The 21,210-nt window shown below is 37.5% G+C and overlaps 1 protein-coding gene across 1 annotated transcript in view; it reads left to right on the forward strand.

Moving 5' to 3' along the window:
- The window catches only part of LOC150076178 (ankyrin repeat, SAM and basic leucine zipper domain-containing protein 1-like), a 137,411-nt gene that overhangs the window by 92,867 nt on the left and 23,334 nt on the right, over nt 1-21,210 (forward strand). The window contains exons 8-9 of the mRNA XM_090387459.1: nt 5,882-6,026; nt 10,947-11,062. Coding sequence (XP_090243585.1) covers nt 5,882-6,026; nt 10,947-11,062 — 261 coding nt within the window. The remainder of the gene's footprint in view (nt 1-5,881; nt 6,027-10,946; nt 11,063-21,210) is intronic.

Below are 21,210 nucleotides of genomic sequence, written 5' to 3' on the forward strand. Positions count from 1 at the left end.
TTGTACTTTTCTTTTTATGGCAGTTTATAATGTGGTGCAATAATATATGCTTATTCTAAATATTTTTATTTTTAAAAAAATCTTAAATTTTTGCAGCTGATATTGATTTTCTCTTTTGTTTTATAATTTTGGCTTTTGTTTCAAAGGTGGTAAGCAAGCTTTTGAGATTACCATGTCAGTGTTTGTTCCTCACTCCCACTACTCCAAATTGAATTTACAGTATATATGAGGAGGGGGAGATATTTCAGTTAACCTTCTTGAAATAAATTGGCACCATTTAAATTATAATTATCACTTGTATGTGTCTACAGTCAGGTATGTGCCAAATTTCCACCCATCCTGGGAACCCTTATCAGGATATTTTTATTTTGTTAAACATCTTTCTTCAGAATGGTTGCTGCTCAAATTATAAGTGCTACCTGTTTAATTTTCTTGCATTAGAGTCGGATGCAAATGCAAACTGCAATTTATGGAATGTGAGAGATACTAAGATATTAGGATTGAAGTGAGCTCCTTAGAACTTCTTTATATATAAATGTGAGAATTTATTAATTGCGATATATAGGAATGAAAATCAAAAAACAAAGACTATGATGATGATTTATTAGAACAAAATCCTGTATGTTTTAGGCCAATAAATTGGTGTTCACAAAATATAATCAATTAAAATTTTTGTCTGAAAAACCCATGACAGTTTGGGGACAGAATACGTAATAATTTTGGGATATGCCAGTCAATTAAGATAGTATAAAAATAAAATATAAAAGAAAGATGAAAAAAGGTACTCCCTTCTATGTGTTAGTAATTCTGGTTTATTGCTGGCCAATTATACAAAAATTTAGGCATGTCTGCTGGAAAAATGCACAAACCAAGAATAAACAGCAAGAATAACTTCATTAAATTGAAAGATCAAACATGTTGTAATAATATTATTGGTTTACTTTGAGTGACAAACATTTAAACTAAAAAAAAAAAAAAATGAAGAACAATTTTAAAGCTAATACAAACAAACTGAAAACACAGGTTATGATTTAGTAACAAACAATGTGATGACACAAAGGAAATTACAGTGTTTACAATGCTCAGCCTGGATTCCACGTGGGAATCACAAGTTGTTTTGCTATGGGAGTGATGAGCTGTTGAAAACTGATCTCTGTCTTGATGCAGCTGAACTGGAAGTTGATTGGCTTGATTTCATGCTATATTCAGCAGGAAAATAGAATTTTGCTTCCTTGTTGTTTCTAGTAGTATGTAATGTCACTCTGAGGACAGACATCCTGAGACATTTTGAAAAGTTAGATGATTTTGCCAATCATAAAACTTTGCTTCTATTCAGATGTTCAGTTAACTTTGTAACATTTTCAATAAAACAGATTAATCTTTACACATGGTAGATTAGTGCTGTTTATTGTATTTCATATCCATATGATGAATAACTATATAATGTCCCTATTTCAACTAATTAAATTTATTTCTTATTTGCTAAAAAAAAGTTGCATTTTAATATTCAGTGGTCAGTTTATTTAATCTGTAAATGCTCTTTCAGGTGATAAGCTTTCTCATTGATATGCATAATATCTTCACTTCACCATTTCATAATCTTTTTTCTTTTTTTTTTTTGAAAAAGAATTCATTCAGAAATATAAAATAAATAAATAATAAAAAAAAAAAACTCTCATTGTTTGCATTTAGCTTTGATCTCATATATCAATAAATTACAAAAATGTACCCCACCCATTTACATAATGTGTTGTATAGTTCGTTACTAAACTGATTAAAACATTCATTGAGAGTTATTCCCATACCATAATACTTTATTGGCTGACATGTGAAACTTAAGTTGGCTGCAAGCAATCCTACTTCTCATTCAGTTATAAAATTTCTTTATTAGAAATTAATTGAATTCTGTTTAACATCATAAACTTGATTTCTGCTTATGACCTTTTGCATCTTTGTAGATGCAAACATAATGTATGATAGATTTACAATAAAATAAAATTGTACATGCAGGAGCTCTTGACAGTGGTATATTATCATTATCAGTTGTACAGTCCAAATGTATTTCTGTAAATAATGCTCCCACCAAACATGGCAGGACACATGTAATTATATGGCAGTGCCATAAGAATAATGATAACACTATCAGAATAGGTGAATGCACTGCATTATTGCTCAAGATTCGTTCCCCCAACACTGTATACCTTTCTGCATTTCACACAAAGACTCAAAGTTGTGGCAAATTTCTATTGTCTGATGAATAAAAGGTAAACTGCAGCCATTATCAATCTACTGCAGGATGGAAGCCTCCTTAACAATTCATGTTGAGGGAAATGGACCGTGATCTGCCACGCTGGTCCAGTGCAGGTTGGCAGATCAACCATATTTAGCAGTCAGAGGCTTGAACACCGGTCTACTCAAAGAGCATGTGCTATTGCACTCCCACTCCTGACCACTCAACTACTGATGGATATGTAAGGATAAAACTATGCCACCAGGTACTTTGTGGTATGAAAAGGTAATATATGCTGGTCACAGCATTTTCAAGTGTTTTTAGTTGTTAAAATGTTACGATGCACCCTGTGGAGGATTAATGTAAGACTGGTGTTATCAATGTGGAGCATCTTGAGCCAATAGTGGTTCTTTATTTCAAAAACTAAGCCTCAAAAATGGAAAAGGGGAAGGGGAGGGAGAGATCATGGAATATTTCTTTTCCATTTTTAGGTTTAGTTACTTCAAAAAATTCTTATCTGAATCTTAATGTTTTTGGAGTTAGCTGTATTGTATTTATTGTTTTGAATTTTGAACATTTTATATAGGCATATAACATATAAAATGATACCTGCACTGTGTGTGTCATAATAGGTGAAAAGAATATTTAATATGCTAAAGCATAATTTTATAGTAATGCAGTCATACAGAGATTTATCAAGTGAGATAACCAATTAGCATTAGAGGGCTAGTATGCATTGGTATAGAAGGGTTTTGTGGTTTCTGATGAGAGAGAGAGAGAGAGAGAGAGAGAGAGAGAGAGAGAGAGAGAGAGAGAGAGAGAGAGAGAGAGAGAGAAGTATAATGAGTTATAGGAAAGCAGAGAAAGCGGAAAGAAAACAATTTATACAGTTATAACTAATTTAAACTAAACTGGCATTTTATGCTGAGAGAAGGAGAGAGAAATGGTGGTTTACAGTAAAGCAGAAACCTCCATTCCCTTCAAACACCTGATTTATTTTAATTTTCAATTCTAGTTAAAATTTGTTGAATAATTAGCATTTTCATTGGATGAAAATTCAAATTACAAGTGGCATTTGAAAAGTTCATGGCCTGAGTATGGAGGGTTTATTTGAGCAGTCTGGTAACATTTACTTTTCAACATAATCCCCTTTGGAGTCAAATACACCTTTGCTACTGATGCTACGATGCATTTTTCCAGCTGTGGAGAAAATTTTCTCTTGGGCCTCCAGAAATGCATCTGCTGCAGCAATGCCATCCTGGTATATTTTCAAATTAGGAACTAGGTGAAAATGTAGTGGTGCTAAATCTGGTGAATATGGGGGGGGGGGGAGATAGTCCAAGATTTCAAAGATGCACTCATGCAGCGTAGCCATTGGCAATGACAGACTTGTGAGCAGCGCATGTTCCTGGTGGAACAAGACTCCTCGGGTGTTTGTTCATCAAAGACAAACACCAGACTCCTCTAGTGTTTGTCTTTGATGTTTTCATGCAGATGTCTTACAAGGTCTGCATCACATGCCCCTGTGACTGTCTGGCCTTTCTGAAGGTAATGCAACACTCTGTCAGCACCCTGAAAATCCGATGCCATCATCTGGCCAGCAGAGGTCATCAACTTGGCTTTCTTTGTGGGGGGGGGGAGAAGCAGAGAACTGTTTTTTCACTATTTGGACTGCACCTTTGTTTCTGGTGAAAATGTTGGACCCACATCTCATCCATGAACTCAAACCTTGCAAGGAAATTTGCTGGATCTGCTTAAAAATAATACAAGCGTTAGCTTGACAACTCTTGCGTGTTTTTGATCTGTTATCAACAACTCTAAGACCCATCATGCTGACACTTTTTTTTTTTCATAAAGAGAACTTCTGTTATGTGGTACACACAATCTCTCATTACTAAATCATGCACACTGTCAACAGCTTCTGGAATGATAGATATTGCAGAATTTTACAGTGTGGGTCTTCTACCAGGCTCTCCCTCCCTTGTTTAAATTCTGCTACCCACCTCTTTATCATGGGATAGGAAGGGACATCTTGCATCAATGTTGTAACCATATCCTCATGAATTGTCTTTGGTGTTAGTTCCTTTTCCCAAATATTGGATGACAGCACGGTCACTGATTTTGGCAGTCTTTCCTCATTCACACGACTGATAAATTTGTTGACTTCGTGGCCTGTAATTAAAAAAAAAGATGTTATTGAAACTGCATGAACTTGGTCGGTTACTATTCAAAGTGTTACACATTAAGTACAGAAATTTTTAACACTTTGCCACTATCCTTTGATACTCAGGCCATGAATTTTCAAACACTCCTCATAATTTAAATTTATGTAATTGGTTACTGCTTTGAATCACTGATCAGAGGCAGCGATGCTGACTGCTAGATCAGTGATTAATTCGTTTTTATACAGGGTCAGGCAAAATTAACTACCCATTTGTAAATTAAATGACTACTGTACAAATTGGACATTTATTGTTATTACAGTTTAATAATATACTTCAAAGCATTTATGTTACACTCCTCAATGTTTGAAAATGATGTCTCTTAAATGGCTACCACCACCATTGCAAACACAAAAAGTGTATATCTTGCAGCATTTGCACAGGTAAGAACCAGTTAGATAACTTTAACCGGTTTGGAATGGATTGAAGAATTGGATTGGCTCTAAGGCTTGAGACTGGGATCCTCCATCCGCAGTTAGCCCAGAAATCTGGTACTGAAATAATGCCAACCCTCATTTTGACGGCAAAGACGAGTCTTCTCTTGTGAATGATGGCAGGAAATCCTTGGTGCTGAGGGAAGCCGAAATTTCCATATGGCCCACTTCAATAGCCAGAATTCCCCCATGAAAATCCGCCTAAGATGGGGTCATAGCAGTTGAAATTTACTAAAGCTAGCGCCATTAAAAACAATAAAATAAAACCCCCTCTTTCTTTTCTTCTGACAAAAAGCTCTTTCCCCAAAACACCCAGTATACAACTTAAAATGTAAAGATTAACAAAAATGTTGTATGGACTGCTAGAAGATTGTTTAAAAGAATAAAAGAACATAAATTAGTCATAGTTTATGGCCATATAACCAAATCAAATCTTGCCTCCCACACTTCGAGTAAGGATCACCAGCAGAATTTTAAAAAACTCTGTTCTATCTACTGATAGGCACATAGAAATGTAGGCTTTATAAAGAAGCCTTTGTTATTATTATAACCAATAATATTAATTGAAATAAAGGCATGCAAATAGATAGCAACTACATTCATAATTTTAAAAGCAGAGTATTAGAACAGGTAAAAAATAAAAATAGCTCAAAAAAGAACCTTGTGCCCCTTCCAACATATTTAAGAATCTTAAATATTAAAAGTAAGACATGTATAATTAAAGTTACAACACTAATTAAGTTACGACAATCGGCTGTTTACTGTCTTTGCAGTCATTGAGGAGGGAAGTACCGCAAAACAGCTGAGAATAATCTGCAATTCCTTAAGGAATTAAAGACATTACTTACTCTCTATGCAGGTTGAAGTGCTTATTTTCTCACGAATTTCCATTTCTTAATTTACCTGTATTCCATGCTTCTAAAAGAACATATGAGAATAATGCATTGTTTTATTTGAAAAATATTTTTTAAGTATGTTGCATTTTTATATTTTAGTTTACGTTCCAAAAGAACTCTGGGCCATGGAGAATTAGAACTGTTTCTTACTGGTTTAGGCTATTCAAGCCTTGTACCTCTTTTCCAGGAACAGGAAGTGAAATTTCATGACCTTTTACTTATGACTGAAGAAGACCTTGAAAAGGTGAATTGTATTTATTAAATAACTTTTATAGACCTGAAATAGCTTTAAGAAGCATCAAATTTTTCTAAGTTTATTACTAGTAAATGAATAGTATGATATATAGGAATTTTGTTGGTAGGGATAAGGTGATTATCCCTTTGTATAAGGTAGTGGTCAGACCATACCATGAGTACTGTGTACAGGTCTTGAGGCCTCATTTTAGGAAGGATGTAGAGTTGCTAGAATGAGTACAGAGAAGGGCAACAAGATTGGTGAAGGGAACGAAGGGGTGCTCTTACCAAGGGAGGCTTAAATTCTGCAAATTGCAGTGTCTGGAGGCTAGGCACCTGCGAGGTGATCTGATTGATTTGTATAAGGCCTCGAATGATTTGAGCAGGGTCATTGCTGATGGGATTTTTCCTTGTGCTCAGATTACAAACCTGGGGGGGGAGGCCTAAATTCAAATTGAGGAAAGACAGTTGTAGAATAGCTGTGTGGAAATTTGCCTTTAGCCAACAGATAGTTGTTTGCTGAACCAACTTCCGTCTGTTGTTGTGGAAGTTGATTGCTTGAATAAATTCAAGAAAGAACTGGACAAACTTTTGAAGTGAATGGATGGATGAATGAAATGGGAATTTTATTTTATTATTATTATTTTTTTGGCTGATGCTGTATAAGCTTGCTTTCTTGCATCATATGCCTCTACTAATGCTAGTGTTTCTGAAAAAGCATGCTCAAACCAGAAATAAATAAATAGAAATGTTAATTAAAAAAAACAGATATGGGGCCACAATGAAAGAAAATATGGTTACAGTAAGGTGATGTTTTTGTGGTTTCAAGGTGCTCACTAGAAGTGTACATGTATAGCAGTTCAGTCATTCAGCAAAAAATCATTATAATTAAGTTAAATTAAAATCAGACCGTAAATCTCCAGTTTGATTTTAGGTTGCACTAAACTTGAATTCTTGTATTAATGAAAAAAAATTTTATAAATATTAAAAACAAAAAAGTAATAAAAGTTATTGTACTTTACTGTTAAATATGGTTTATTAAAATTGCCTGCCGTGCAGTCACACTTAAATCCAGTAACCTTCAGATCCTAGTTAGATCTTGGCCAGAATTCTGTTACTCATGTTATAATCTGGTAATATGAACCAGAGCTATAATGCTCAATGCATTCTACATTGATATCAAAAATTAGTAAAATAATATTGAAATTAAAATGAATTTAATTAACTCCAGAAATTAAAATGAAAACAATTAAAAAAAATCAAAAATCTTACATTACAGTAAGAAATAATTAACAATAATTAAAAATCAAATGAACACAATTTTCCTTCCTGAAGCTGACAATGCTTTTCGACTGTATATCATGCTCACAGGAATGAAAATTCCCGTGATCTCGACATACGGTTGAAAAGAATTGTCAGCTTTGGGAAGGAAAATTGTTTTGCATTCTTTTTTCATTAATTTTTGACTTGATTTTTAATTGTGTTCATTTGATTTTTAATTATTTACTGTAATGTAAGATTTTCGATTTTTTTAAAATTGTTTTTGTTTTAATTTCTGGAGAATGTGTTCTACTTTGTCATATTGAGGTAAACTTCTCTTATTCTTTTACTCATATTATAAATCATACACAAAAAAAAAAAAACAAACTATACTTCTCTATTGAAGCTTATTGTACAGTGTGTCCTACATCAAGAGTAATGTAACATTCAGTATGCAGAAAAAGTATACAATAAAAATAAAATTATTTTCATTAAATGACTTTTCCTTCCAAAACCATGCACTGTTGATAAATCAATGCCAAAAATGTCACAGTTTTTTCAGTGTAGTCCCACTATTGGTTTTTATTAAAGAGCAGATAATAAAAAAAACAATAAAATTGACTTATGTTCTTGAGACAGTTTAGGTCAAGTTAATTTACTTATTTATGGTGTAACCGTATGTGTATTGGATTAAGGATGGCCAAATTTGCAGTGCCAAAATTCACAACTGGCTGAATTTTGTGGCAATGTAGAGACTTGAACTCGTGAGTGCTGTACACTTCCACCCCAGTCCTCTGGCCCATTTGCTTCTCTTTTAGGTGGCATAATTAAGAACAAATATAGGAAGATATACAGTACTTCCTTTAAGGTGTTATAATCAGGGTTAGTCTAGTTATGCACAAAAGCAGTTAATTTAACTTATTTTATTTTTAGGTAGTTTTCTTCATGCCTTATGACTACATATTTTCAAATGTTTGGGTAATTTTTGAATGCTGTTTAACTGTCTGCTGGAGTTAAGCTGTCTGGTGCATTGGGTCGTGGCTGCACTTTAGCACTTCAAAGGCAGAAATTTTTGTCCACGTAACGGTTTCTTGAGCTCGGGGAATAGACTGTAATCACATGGACTGATATCAGGACTATGGGGGGGATTGTGCTTCCCACTTTTAATTAGTGAAAACAAGCTGTGCAGACTGTCATGTTGAAACCTTGCATTATTATGGCTTCCAACGTCTGTAGCCACTTCTGACGAATTTTCTGATGTTGCATAGTAGTCTTCAGTTACTGATCTTTCAAGTGTCACCTGGTCAGTAGCAATAATGCCCTTATAATCATAGGCCATTGGTCATAAAGACCATTGTTTCATATTTGACTTTTGCAGTTGGGATAGATGAGTGTGTCAAAGATAGATACTTCCACTGAATTGATTGTGACTTCAGGTTCAAAGTTAAGTGTCCATGTTTCATAAATGGCAACAGTGCATTTTAAAAATTCTTCACCATTCCTGTTGGTAATGTGCAAGTAACTGCATTGCAATTTCTTTACACTTTGCTCCCACATTTACACAGAAAATGTGGGAGCTATTGTGCAGTGACCTTTCTTTTTGTAACACCTCAGTTAAACAGATGATTCGCTGAAAAGATGATTTTGGTATTCCCAATTTGTTGGCTATTTCAGAAGTCATACATTTGTCTTATCAAAACGTTGGTAATAATTATGGCTGATGTGTTGTTCTCGGTCATTGCTTTTGGGATAACTCTCATGGTTGGATTGTATTGTCAAGTCAATTTGTACAATTTCTGGCAGCCTATGCCCTCCAAAGTAAACCATCAGTGATGTTACATTAAATTGAAGTGTGCAAGCACCACCATCTAATAATGCACAGGAAGATCATAGAAGCTCACTATATGTGAAGAGCAGATACCTGAAAGATTGGTACACGGTATAAACAGGGTTTGAGGTCTGTGTGAACACACTACATATGGAGCCCCATAGCTGGGGTTTTTAAGAGAGCAGTGATGCATAAGCCAAACAGCAACCAAATCAGTAGTCTTGCAAGAAATGCCAAAATTTACCCATAGAGTAGTGGGAATCATTTTGCTGGAATAATAAGTCTTACTGCATTATTCTGATCAGATGATGGGTATGGGCTTACAGATTGCTGCTGCTGCTGGAATGCATTTGTCAGCAGTGAAGTTTGGAGGAGGTGGTGGGAGTTATGGTGGGACTATTTCTCATGGTATGGCATAGGACTTTTGGTAGTTGTGCAAGGAACCACAAATGCTGATGCTTTGAAATTTTAGATAATTTCATGCTCCTCATGCCGTGGCAGTCCTTTGGTAAAAACCCATTTGTTTCTGCAGGATAACATCCCATGCTATACTGCCAATACTGTTTGAGAATGGTTCATAGGATGCGAATGGACAAAAGTTGGAATGGCTGGTGCAGTCCTCATGAGCCCTGTGCAACACCTTGTGTTAACTGGAATGTTATGTGAGGATCAGACCAGCATGCCCATTATTAGTAAATCTGGTCACTTTTCTGCATAGTGTTTTGGGAGAGGGTGCCTCCAGTGGTTTTGCACATCTGTGCCATAAGTGCTCTTGTGAAGAAATGCAGTACTCTGTAAAAGGTAGAAAAAGTGTGTTGTATATATAAAATATTATGTTGGGTTCTGGCTTTTGGCTGCAGCGTCCCTGGTGGGACCCCATGTTGCCAATACATGCTGTTAGGAGGAGGTAAGCCAGGCTGCCCATTATTCTTTGCTTGGGTTACCTGAGCTTCCCGGATGGAGACCAAGCTTTAAAAAAAAAAGTGGGAATACTGGGTGTACACAAGGGAGGGAAGTGAGAATACCAGGGGCTCACATCTGGTGAGTATGGGCTTGGCACACCCAGGGTCCTGAGCTGGATATCATCATTGTTCTCTTTTTTGGTCATTCCCTTCTACTTTTTTCTCTCTCTCTCTTTCTGGGTAACTCAATTTTTTTTTTTTTTTTGGCTAGTGTAGCATAAGCTTCAGGCTTTCTTGCACCATATAGCTAATAATAATAATAATAATAATAATAATAATAATAAAGGTCATGTAGATGAAGGCATCCCCTAGTTGATATTGGAGCATTTGCTCCACCAGACAAAAGGAGAAGGAAGGGAGAAACCTCGGGGAGGTGGGGAAAAGACACACAGCCAGGGTGCTGGGCATAGTTGCCATTGGCATTTGAGTAGATTTAAACCATGGAATCCTACTCAGTCCAGGGACTGGGTTAGCAACATCCCACCCTGGGATACAGGGTCAGCAGGAGTTTTCTACCCTGACTGATATCAAGGGTTAGCTTGGGTTTAGATTCTACAGAAGGAATGGAGAAAAGTACACGTGCTGTAATCTGTTGTTCATTCATGGAAAGTCCATCGGTGGTGGTGGTGGGGGGGTTGGAAGCAGCTAATGGAGCACTATTGAAGTGAGTGATGGTAATGTCAGTGTGAAACTGATGTGTCCAGATACCTTTTGGAAGGTAATACTGATGGATCATAACATTAGTCCTCTTGGCACAAATACTTATACAATGTTATTCTACTAAAAATGAAATTAACTATGCTGCTAGAATATTTACTACTGTAAATGAAAACTAATCACCATTTTTTTTTTAGCAATTTTAATTTTATCTTTTTACCAGGTTGGCATTGCCAAATTTGGAATGAGAAAGAAAATACTTGATGGTATAAAAATTGTTCACAAAAAAGATTGGGAAAAGAGTAGCTTGCCAGATATTAAACATCGCAACCATATCAGGTAAGTTTTCAAGTTCTAGACCACATTTATGAACACTAGTCCTGTCTGTCTGTCTTGAATTTATAAAAGTTATCTACACATGTTCTTGTATATTAGATTGACGCTGATGGTCTGCCTAAATGTTATATGGAAGAAAATCTTGGTGATATTTTTCTATATAATGTACAATAACTTGTTTGACTCATTTTCTATTACTTTTAGTAGGTGCTGTGGTAAAAAAAAAAAAAAAACATTTTTACAATTCAAATTAGCTGAAATATTAAAAGGGTAACAAAGAATAAAGAAATTTTTGTGGCTCGGGGTGGCTAAACTAAAGCTAAAGGCCATGTAAACTCAACATATGTCTTGAGTTATGTTGAGTTTATAAAATTTTAATTTTTTTTTATTATTTTATATAAAAAAAAAAAAAAAGAAAAATAAATGTTCTCCCATTTGATCTAGTGTGCTCAGCTGAGGATTATTAAAGATCATTAGTATTATTAATAATACTTCTAGAATATCTTTGCTTCTCCAACTTAGACACACTGGAATAGAGTTCGTATCTGGAAGTGTATGTAGACTCTTCATGCACTAAATCAACTATTGTGTGATATTATTATTATTAGCCATAAGGTGCAAGGAAGCCTTAGGCTTATGCTGCACCAGCCAAAAAAAAATGCCAGGTTACCCTGAGAGAGAGAGAGAAGGGAATCACCATGAAAGCAAGAAAGAAGAATGATGATATCCAGCTCAGGACCCTGGGTTTGCCAAGCCCATACTCACCAGATGTGAGCCCCTGAAATGAAGCAAACCATATTGTACACCACAGAAATATTAGTTTAATGACAGATATTCTGCCGATTAAATTTTTCATGTAACTTAAAATTCATAGCAGTTTGCATGAAGAAATGCATATAGTTAAACTTTGGATGTTTCAAAAGTTATTCCTTAGGTGAAAAGTTGCAAACTTGCTTTCAAGATACAAAATTAAATTTAAATTCAAAAATCTCTGTTATAGCACTCTAAATATGTGAAATTATGAATAAAAGTCAGTGTAAAATGTGATTTATTATTGAATTATTCAGCAGTTACAGCTTTACTTTCAAGGTGTTCAATATCCTTCACAATCCATCCAGGAACCAGTACCATCATTTCCAAACTGTTCCATATTTTTTTCTTACATATACTTACAATTACAAATACATAGTATAAATGCAATACACTGCATCTATATTATATCCTTGCATACATTTTCTGTAATGTATACATATTATTCATATAGTTTATGCATTGCTATTAAGTGTTATTACAGTATATCCTCTTTAATTTACTTAGAGAAGTAACTACCATCAAAGGTAAAGGGAAGGGCTTTGCTTTTGTAAAGGTGACTACTCCTTTATGAAAACTCAAAGTTTTTATATTCTATACTTTAGGACCAACTGACGATGTTACTATCAGCAAATTCTAAATGGGAAGCATTCAATATAATAATCATAGACGCTACTAGGCTTTTCATACCTTTTTGACTAAGAAATGCTGTTCAAGGCTTACACCTAAATGGATGTAAGATTAACTCGTCAGACTTGTGGCAGAGAAGAAAAGTGCATGAGATGCATATAAATTATATAGTGGTACAGAAACCTGTGGTAGATATAAACTAGTCTGAAATCAAATCAGAAATTATGAGAAATCTTTAGCAAAGACTTCTTTACTTAGGTAAACACTAGAAGGAAGATGTTGAATCGCATTGGTCCATATGACATCGATGGTTCAACTTTTTGTGATCCTGCTCAAGTTGCTGACAAACTGAACAGGTAGTTTGCATCCCATCCACGTAAGGAATTCTTTGGGGGAGTGGATGCCAGTAGTTTATCAAACTCTTAACAGGGAGCTAAATGATTTTGTAATAACCTAGAGGAAAGCAGAAGAGAAATTGAAGTTAAACATAAGAAAGGCACCTGAGGATCCATCCAATTATATTAAGGGAGGCAGAAAGAAGGTAAGCAAACCCTTAGCCATAATTATGAGAGCATCCTTGGATTCAATTACCATAGTTAGGCGTGTGTTGCCCTTGCACCGTAAACCCCACAAACAAACCTTAGATGCAGGGGGAGTTCTTGTGGACTGGAGATGTGCGAACGTATCCCCAATTCAGTAAGGGGGATCAAAGGGTGACATGAGTAGTTACAGACTTGTTAGCTTCTGTTCCAGAGAAAATAATGAAGTAACCAGTTAAAGAAGTAATGCAGGACCACTTACACAGGAATGCAGTTATACTTTGGTCACAGCATGGGTTTTGTTAAGGGGAAATTCTGACCAATTTGATTGGATACTATTGATGCAATTGCAAAGGAACTGGATGCAATAAAATAATTTTGATATAGTGCACTTGGATTTCAGGAAAGCATTTGATACTGTTGCACATAAGACTGTTATACAAATTGAAGCATTGTGGCATTAAAGGAAAATTACTGCTATAGATAAAGGGATGGTTGAGTGGTAGAAGTCAGAGAGTGCTTATCAGTAGACACTGGTCTTCCTGAACTAATATTATTAGTGGTCTCCCAGCGTTTGATGCTGTGTCCATTGTTGTTTTCTGTATTTATTAATGATATTCATGAAGGTATATCAGGATTAATGTTTTAAGATTGATAAAGGTTAGCAGGGTAGTTAATGAAAGTATGCTGCTGCAATAAGATCTAGAAAAATTAGGCCGATCGGCTGAGAAATGGCAATTAATTTAACATTAACATATGCAAAGTACTGTATATGTGTAGCAGAAATTGCAGAGTAACATTCCAACTGTGTGGTACTATACTCAAGGTAATGGAAAATGAAAAAGACCTTGGCGGTAATTGTGCAGTCCCTGAGCATTGCGGACAGGCTGCCAGGATAGCTCATGGGGTTTTGTCAGTGATCAACCTTCTTTTCCTTACACCGACTACTATTTACATAAGAACGTGCATTGAGAGTTTGAAAGGAGATTTATGAAAAATGATTTCTGTTCTGTATGCTACATTTGCGATCGTCTATGGTTCGAAGACAACACAAAGAAACCAGTTGCTAAAGATGCACCATTAATACGCACTGCATTTCCCAGTGCTGACGTTGAGGGAATCCTTGTGTGTCATAGCTGCAGAGGATCACTTAAGAACAATGCCATTCCAGCACTGTCTAAGTCGAATGGCTTTGTTTACCCAGAAATTCCATCACATTTGCTGAAGTTGGATTTAGTGAAAGAGGCCTATTTCTCCTTGTTTAACGTTCATGAAAATAAGGCAGGTACCTTATTTGTGCATATAAAATGCAAGAAATTACCAAGTTCAGCTATTTTATTGGGTCAGTAAGAAAGTGATTGGTTAAAGAATGGCTTCAATATTTGGTTGGAATGCCTCCTATCAATTGTATCAAGTCACAATGGATCAGTTTCTTTGATGGCAGTCACATGGAAATTAATTTGGCTTCAATCAGTTTCAATCAAGGAAAGTCTCATCGCCCAACGGCAAATGTCGTGGAGTGACAATAAATATCTTAGAATCGGCCCAGAGGAAAGTAACGTACTGCAGAGCTTACTATTTGATGAGCATGCAAAGGAACTGTCCTTTCCCAGCATTTATCTTGTACAGAACGTTTAGAGAGAATTTGTGTGATTCCATTCATGATGGCAACAAGCGAGCTCTCAGATGATATGACCAATACGCTGTTACTCCATATCATCCCCTTTATCGACCTATTAGCAAGTTCAGTCCAAAGAATACATTAATAGATGTATCAAAATAGTAATTTTGAATACATTAACAGATTTATCAAAAATAATTTCTTCTTCCTAAGTACGATTCCAAAAATCAACCTATTACTGGGCTCACTAAGCGCGATCTATTTGCCATGATTAGACAGCTTGGTAAGTCTACAATGTTCTTGGCTCTGATTGCCAATGAAATTGGTTGGCTGTGCTTTCTTTGGCTATTGTACAAGCTACAGAATAAGGGGGCGATATTAGCTAGGACAATGCGAGCAATGTTGAACTTCATGCAGAAGGCAACACTAGTGAACAAAGATGCTGTTTTGTGCGATATATACTGAAAGGACAGAATTCATGGGATACCTGGTTTCTGGGCATTGCAACACTGTCACCACCTCTCGCTAGTGTATGAACCCACCACTCAGCAGTTATATAGGTACACTACATCACTGTACATCGCAGTATGGATAAATGTCATGAGTTAACCAACTTTGAAAGAGGGATGATAGTGGTTGCTCGATGCATGGGGTCACTCTATCGCAGAGGTGGTACAGAAATTGCACTCTCCCTGTTTGACAGTAACATGAGCATATTGGAAATACGCCATTTCTAGAATAACATTTCATCGTGAACAGCACTCTGGGCAGAGAAAGGTGGTGGATGAACGTGAAACCAGGTATCGACATCTGTTTCGCATTGTTTCAGCCAACCGGAGAGCGACTGGCACAAATCACTGCTGACTCAATGAAGAATGTGCCAGAAACATCTCCTCCAAGACCATCAGGCAATCATTAGCCACAATAGGTTATGGTAGTCACTGACCCACCAGATTCCCATTGCTAACATCACGACACAGGATATTACGCCTCAACTGGGTGAAAGGATATCGGCACTGGACCTTGGATGGTTGGAGACTGGTCTCCAATCATCCAAGTGAGTCCAGTGAGTCCCATTTCCAGTTATTTCGAGCATGTGGGAGGGTGTGTATCTGGTGGAAACTGCAAGAAGTTATGCACCCATTATGTCACCAAGGAACTGTTTGGGCGGGTGAATGGTCGGTAATGGTCTAGGGTGTATTCAACTGGCACACGTTGGGACTTTTGGTATGTCTAGATGCCTCTCTGAACAGTCCAGGTTACATGTCCATCCTTGCAGACCATCTGCATCCCTTCTTGGTCATTGTGCACCCACAGGGCAATGGACTCTTTCAGCAGGACAATGCACCTCCCACAGAGCTGTGGTGACTAGAACATGGTTCGAAGAACATTCAGCAGATTTTACCACCATGGAATGGCTTCATCGGACATGAACCTTGTGGAGCATCTTTGGGATGCAGTGGAAAGGTCTCTTCAAGCTTTGGATCCTTCGCCCAGGAATGAGACAGAATTATGGACAGCAGTGCAGCAAGCATGAATGGAAATACCTGTAGAGCTCTTTCGTGAACTAATGGACTCGATGTCTCGCCACGTGACTGCCTTTATCTGGGCGAAAGGTGGGCCTACCTGTTACTACATATGATTCCTGTACACTCAGTTTACTTCAAAAAGATAGCGGATGTAGTTATGAACATATTTCAGTTGAAACGTGATAGCCCATTCAGTCAATTTTAAGTGATCAACTTTATCAAGCGTATAGAATTTCAACATCATGGTAGTCCACACGTGCACATTTTCCTGTGGCTAATTAATGCTCCCAAAAATTCTTTGGGTGAGAACAAAGAAGATGCCACCGCAGTGGTTGACATCTTAGTGTGTCTCTGCTAGTGAGGCTTTGGGGAGCATCAAGCTTCAAACTCACAAACATATATTCATGTGTTGCAAGAAAATAATGCTGGTTAAACAACAGATAGATTTGAAGCACTTTTCTTGCCTCATCATATAAGTGGTGCTTCAAATTGATAAAATCGTTGTAGAGCGAATATCATCTTTTAAGGGCACAAAAGGTGATATAGTTGTACACGTTGGCACTAATAATATTAAGAGTAGGAGACCGGCTTTTGTTCAACAGGTCACTGTTGAACAAAAGCCGAGAATTAGGGTTGAATTTGAAAGTGTCTGCAATTCTGCCCAGACACGATAGGAGGGAGTATATGATGAGAGCCTTGTCGATCAATTCGGCCCTGGAAAGATTGTGCAAGGCTCAAGGGGTAGAATTTTTTTCAGCCTGGACTGTACTTGTTAACAGGAGAGATTGCTTCTACAGGGATGGGATACACTTAAATAGAAAGGGTGCAAGAATATTTGCTGATGCTATCGAGGCAGTGTTAGGTGGGTCGGAAAACTGCTAGCTTGGGGGAAGACAAAGACCAATAGATTGACAGTAGCCACTGGCAGAGGTGAAAGAGATTCTTGAACTGCTTCTATTAGAATGAGCAGAAGCCTGAAAAACAAGATGCATGGTATTTCAGAGACTGCTGGGAGCCATTGCGGTACAAGTAAACACATGGGTTGTGTTAGGGTAGCTAAGAATAGAAACAGGTGCAGGTATACTTGCGTGTACACCAATGCTAGGAGTTTAATAAATAAATTTGATGAATTTGAGGTAGTGCTCAAAACATCGAAGGCAGATATTGTTGGGATATCAGAGACGTGGTGTCACACAGATATAAGGGATGCAGAACTGCAATTTGGGGAGTACAACGTCTACAGAAAGGATAGACAGGATAGGAAGGGGGGAGGGTTATCCTATTAGTTAAGAAACACATAAAAACCAAGGAAGTGAAGCCAGTCGACATCGCTGGACAGTGCAGTGTTGAGTCAGTTTGGTGTGACATAAGCATTGGGAGATCAAAATTGAGAGTAGGAGTGTGCTATAGGCCTAATGACTCTGATGAGTATAATAAGGAACTGTACAGGGAAATAGTGGGCCAGTAAATCAGAGAGTCTTATAATGGGAGATTTTAATTTCCCAGATATTGACTGCAATTTGGGGGCTGGTTACTCACACACTAGCAGGGCTTTTGTGAATTTATTGGATGATTGTTTTCTACATCAGCATGTTCGGGAGGCAACTAGAGGGAGTAATACTCTTGATTTGATAATCAGCAGTGATTCTTCATGCATTAAGTAGCTGCAGATAAATGAACCACTAGGTGGCAGTGATCACAGTGTGCTGAAGTGGGATTTACTCAAAGAGGTAACTACCATTAGGGGTAAAGGGAAGGATTACTGCTTCCGTAAAGGCGACTACAATGGACTGAGACAGTATTTAAATTCTGTACAGTGGGACCAACTGATGATGTTACCAACAGCAAATTCAAAATGGGAAGCATTCAAAGAACTTATCTTGGAAGCTACTAGGCTTTACATACCAACTAAGAAATATTGTTCAAGGTTTAGGCCTAAATGGATGTCAGATGAACTAATGAGGCATATGGCAGAGAAGAAAAATGCATGGGATACATACAAATTAACACGACACAGAAGCCTATGATAGATACAAGTTGATATGCAACCAAGTTACAAAGGAGGTTAGGCAGGCGAAGGCAGATTATGAGAAATCCTTGGCAAGGGATGCAAAGAAAAACAGCAAAGAGTTCTTTACTTATGTAAACTCTAGAAGGAAGGGGTTGAATCAGATTGGTCCACTTGATATTGATTGGTCAACTGTTGATGATCCTGCTCAGGTAGCTAACAAACTAAATGAATATTTTACATCGACATTCACACATGAGGAGTTATTCAGCAAGGGGAATGCCAGAGGTGTATTCAACTCTAGCAGTAAGCTACAGAATCTTGAAATAACTGGGAGTAAAGTGGAGGAGAAACTGTTGAAGATAAACACAAGAAAGGCACCCGGGGTGGATGGGATCTATCCAGTTATATTAAAGGAGGCAGCAAAGGAAGTAAGCAAACCCTTAGCCATAATTATGAGAGCTTCCTTGGACTCAGGGGAGGTTCCCATAGACTTTGAGATGTGCAAATGTGACCCCAATTCACAAAGGAGGATCAAAGGCTGACACAAGTAATTATAGACCTGTGAGTTTAACTTCTGTTCCCAGAAAATTAATGGAGGCACTGGTTAAAGAAGCACTGCAGGATCATCTAGACAAGACTTCTGTTATAGCTCGGACACAGCATGGTTTTGTTAAGGGGAAGTCTTGCCTGACCAACTTGATTGGATACTATGATGCAGTCACAAAAGAACTGGATGCAGGGAATAACTTTGATATTATATACTTGGATCTTAAAAAGGCTTTTGATACTGTTGCACATGGAAGACTGCTACACAAATTGGAGCAGTGTGACATTGGAGGCAAATTGCTGCTATGGATAAAGGGGTGGTTGAGGGGGAGAAGACAGAGTGTGGTAATCAATGGACACTGCTCATCGTGGACTAATGTTATTAGTGGAGTCCCTCAGGGCTCAGTGTTGGGTCCATTATTGTTTTCTGTATTTATAAATGATATTGATGATGGTATATCAAGCTTAATGTCCAAGTTTGCAGACGATACAAAGGTTGGCAGGGTTGTCAAGGACACTACTGACACTATGCTGCTGCAACAGGATCTGGAAAGGTTGAGCAGATGGGCTGAGAGGTGGCAAATGAAGTTTAACATTGACAAATGTAAAGTACTACACATGGGAAACAGCAACCCCAGAGCAACGTATCAACTCTGTGGTACTACACTGACAGTGGTAGAGAATGAAAGGGACTTGGGGGTGGTTGTGCAGGCAGATATGAAGTTCTCTGAGCAGTGCAGATGGGCTGCAAGAGTAGCTCATGGAGTATTGTCAATGATATACAGGAATTTTTCCAGCAGGGATAAGGAGGTGATTATTCCATTGTATAAGGCAATGGTGAGGCCACACCTAGAGTACTGTATACAGGTCTGGAGGCCTCATTTCAAGAAGGATGTAGAGCTGCTGGAATGAGTACAGAGAAGGGCAACAAGATTAGTGAATGGAACAATGGGGTGCTCTTACGAAGAAAGGCTTAAGTTTTGCAAATTACAGTGTCTGGAGACTAGGCACCAGCGACGTGCCTAGTCTCCAGACACTGTAATTACTCATGATGCAGTCTTTATTAGGCTGCATCATGAGTAATTGTATACAGGTTTGTAGGGCTTATTTTAGGAAGGATGTAAATTTGTTGGAACAGGTGCTGAGAAGGGCAACCAGACGGGGATGGGAACGAAGGAGTGCTCTTACCAAGAAAGGCTTCAGTTCTGCAAATAGCAACATCTGCAGACTAGGCACTTGCAAGGTGATCTGATTGAAGCCTTGAATGGATTGAGCAAGCTCAATGCTGATGGCATTCTTCCTCTTGCAGAGTCTACACACATGAGGAGACATAAATTAAAATTGAAGGATGGTTGTAGGATAGATGTGTGGAAGTTTGACTTCAGCCAGCAGGTGATTGATCATTGGATCAAATTTCCCCTTCACCCTGGAAGTAGGTAGTGTGAATAAATTCGAGATAGTACTAGACAAATTCTGGGATGGGACAGTCGAGTGAAGTAAGGAGGGTTTTTTGATGTGAAAACATCTTTGGGGCACCTACTAAATTTTAAACTGAATCAAATCGAAAAACCGGAAACAACGATTTTGAAACACGAAAATAATGTGTCACAAAATCATAACAGAGTAGTGAATTCCAAGAGGTTGATTGTCAATTAGAGGTGTCAATGACAGAAACGACCATTTCCGGTCTGCCGATTTGATCAAAAAACCAGAAATGACGATTTTGTGACATGTCATTTCTGTGTCGCAAAATCACGTGTCGACACGATTTTATCAATTTGAAGCACCACTTATATGATGAGGCAAGAAAAGTGCTTCAAATCTATCTGTTGTTTAACCAGCGTTATTTTCTTGTAACACATGAATATATGTTTGTGAGTTTGAAGCTTGATGCTCCCCAAAGCCTCAGTAGCAGAGACACACTAAGATTAGCATTAGTAGAGGCATTTGATGCAAGAAAGCAAGCTTATGCAGCATCAGCCAAAAAAAAAAAAAAAAAACACTTTCACTTCAACCACCCGCTGGCTAAAGGCAAATTTCCGCACGTCTATCCTACATCTGTCTTTCCTCAATTTGAATTTATGCCCTCTCAGGTGATTTTTCTGAGCTAGAGGAAGAATCCCATCAGCATTGAGCATGCTTAAACCATTCAAGGCTTCAATCAGATCACCTTGCAAGTGCCTAGTCTGCAGATGTTGCTATTTGCAGAACTGAAGCCTTTCTTGGTAAGAGCACTCCTTCGTTCCCATCCCCGTCTGGTTGCCCTTCTCAGCACCTGTTCCAACAAATTTACATCCTTCCTAAAATAAGCCCTACAAACCTGTATACAATTACTCATGATGCAGCCTAATAAAGACCTTGTACAGAGGATAATCGCTTTTTTATACCTGCTAGCAAAATTCCTGAATGTCATCGACAAAATCTCCTGAACTGTTCTGCAGTTTTGTGTGTGCTGCTCAGAGACT

This window comes from Mastigoproctus giganteus, chromosome 13, assembly GCF_048544385.1.
Source record: "Mastigoproctus giganteus isolate SK-2022 chromosome 13, ASM4854438v1, whole genome shotgun sequence".
NCBI classification, from domain to species: Eukaryota; Metazoa; Arthropoda; class Arachnida; order Uropygi; family Thelyphonidae; genus Mastigoproctus; species Mastigoproctus giganteus.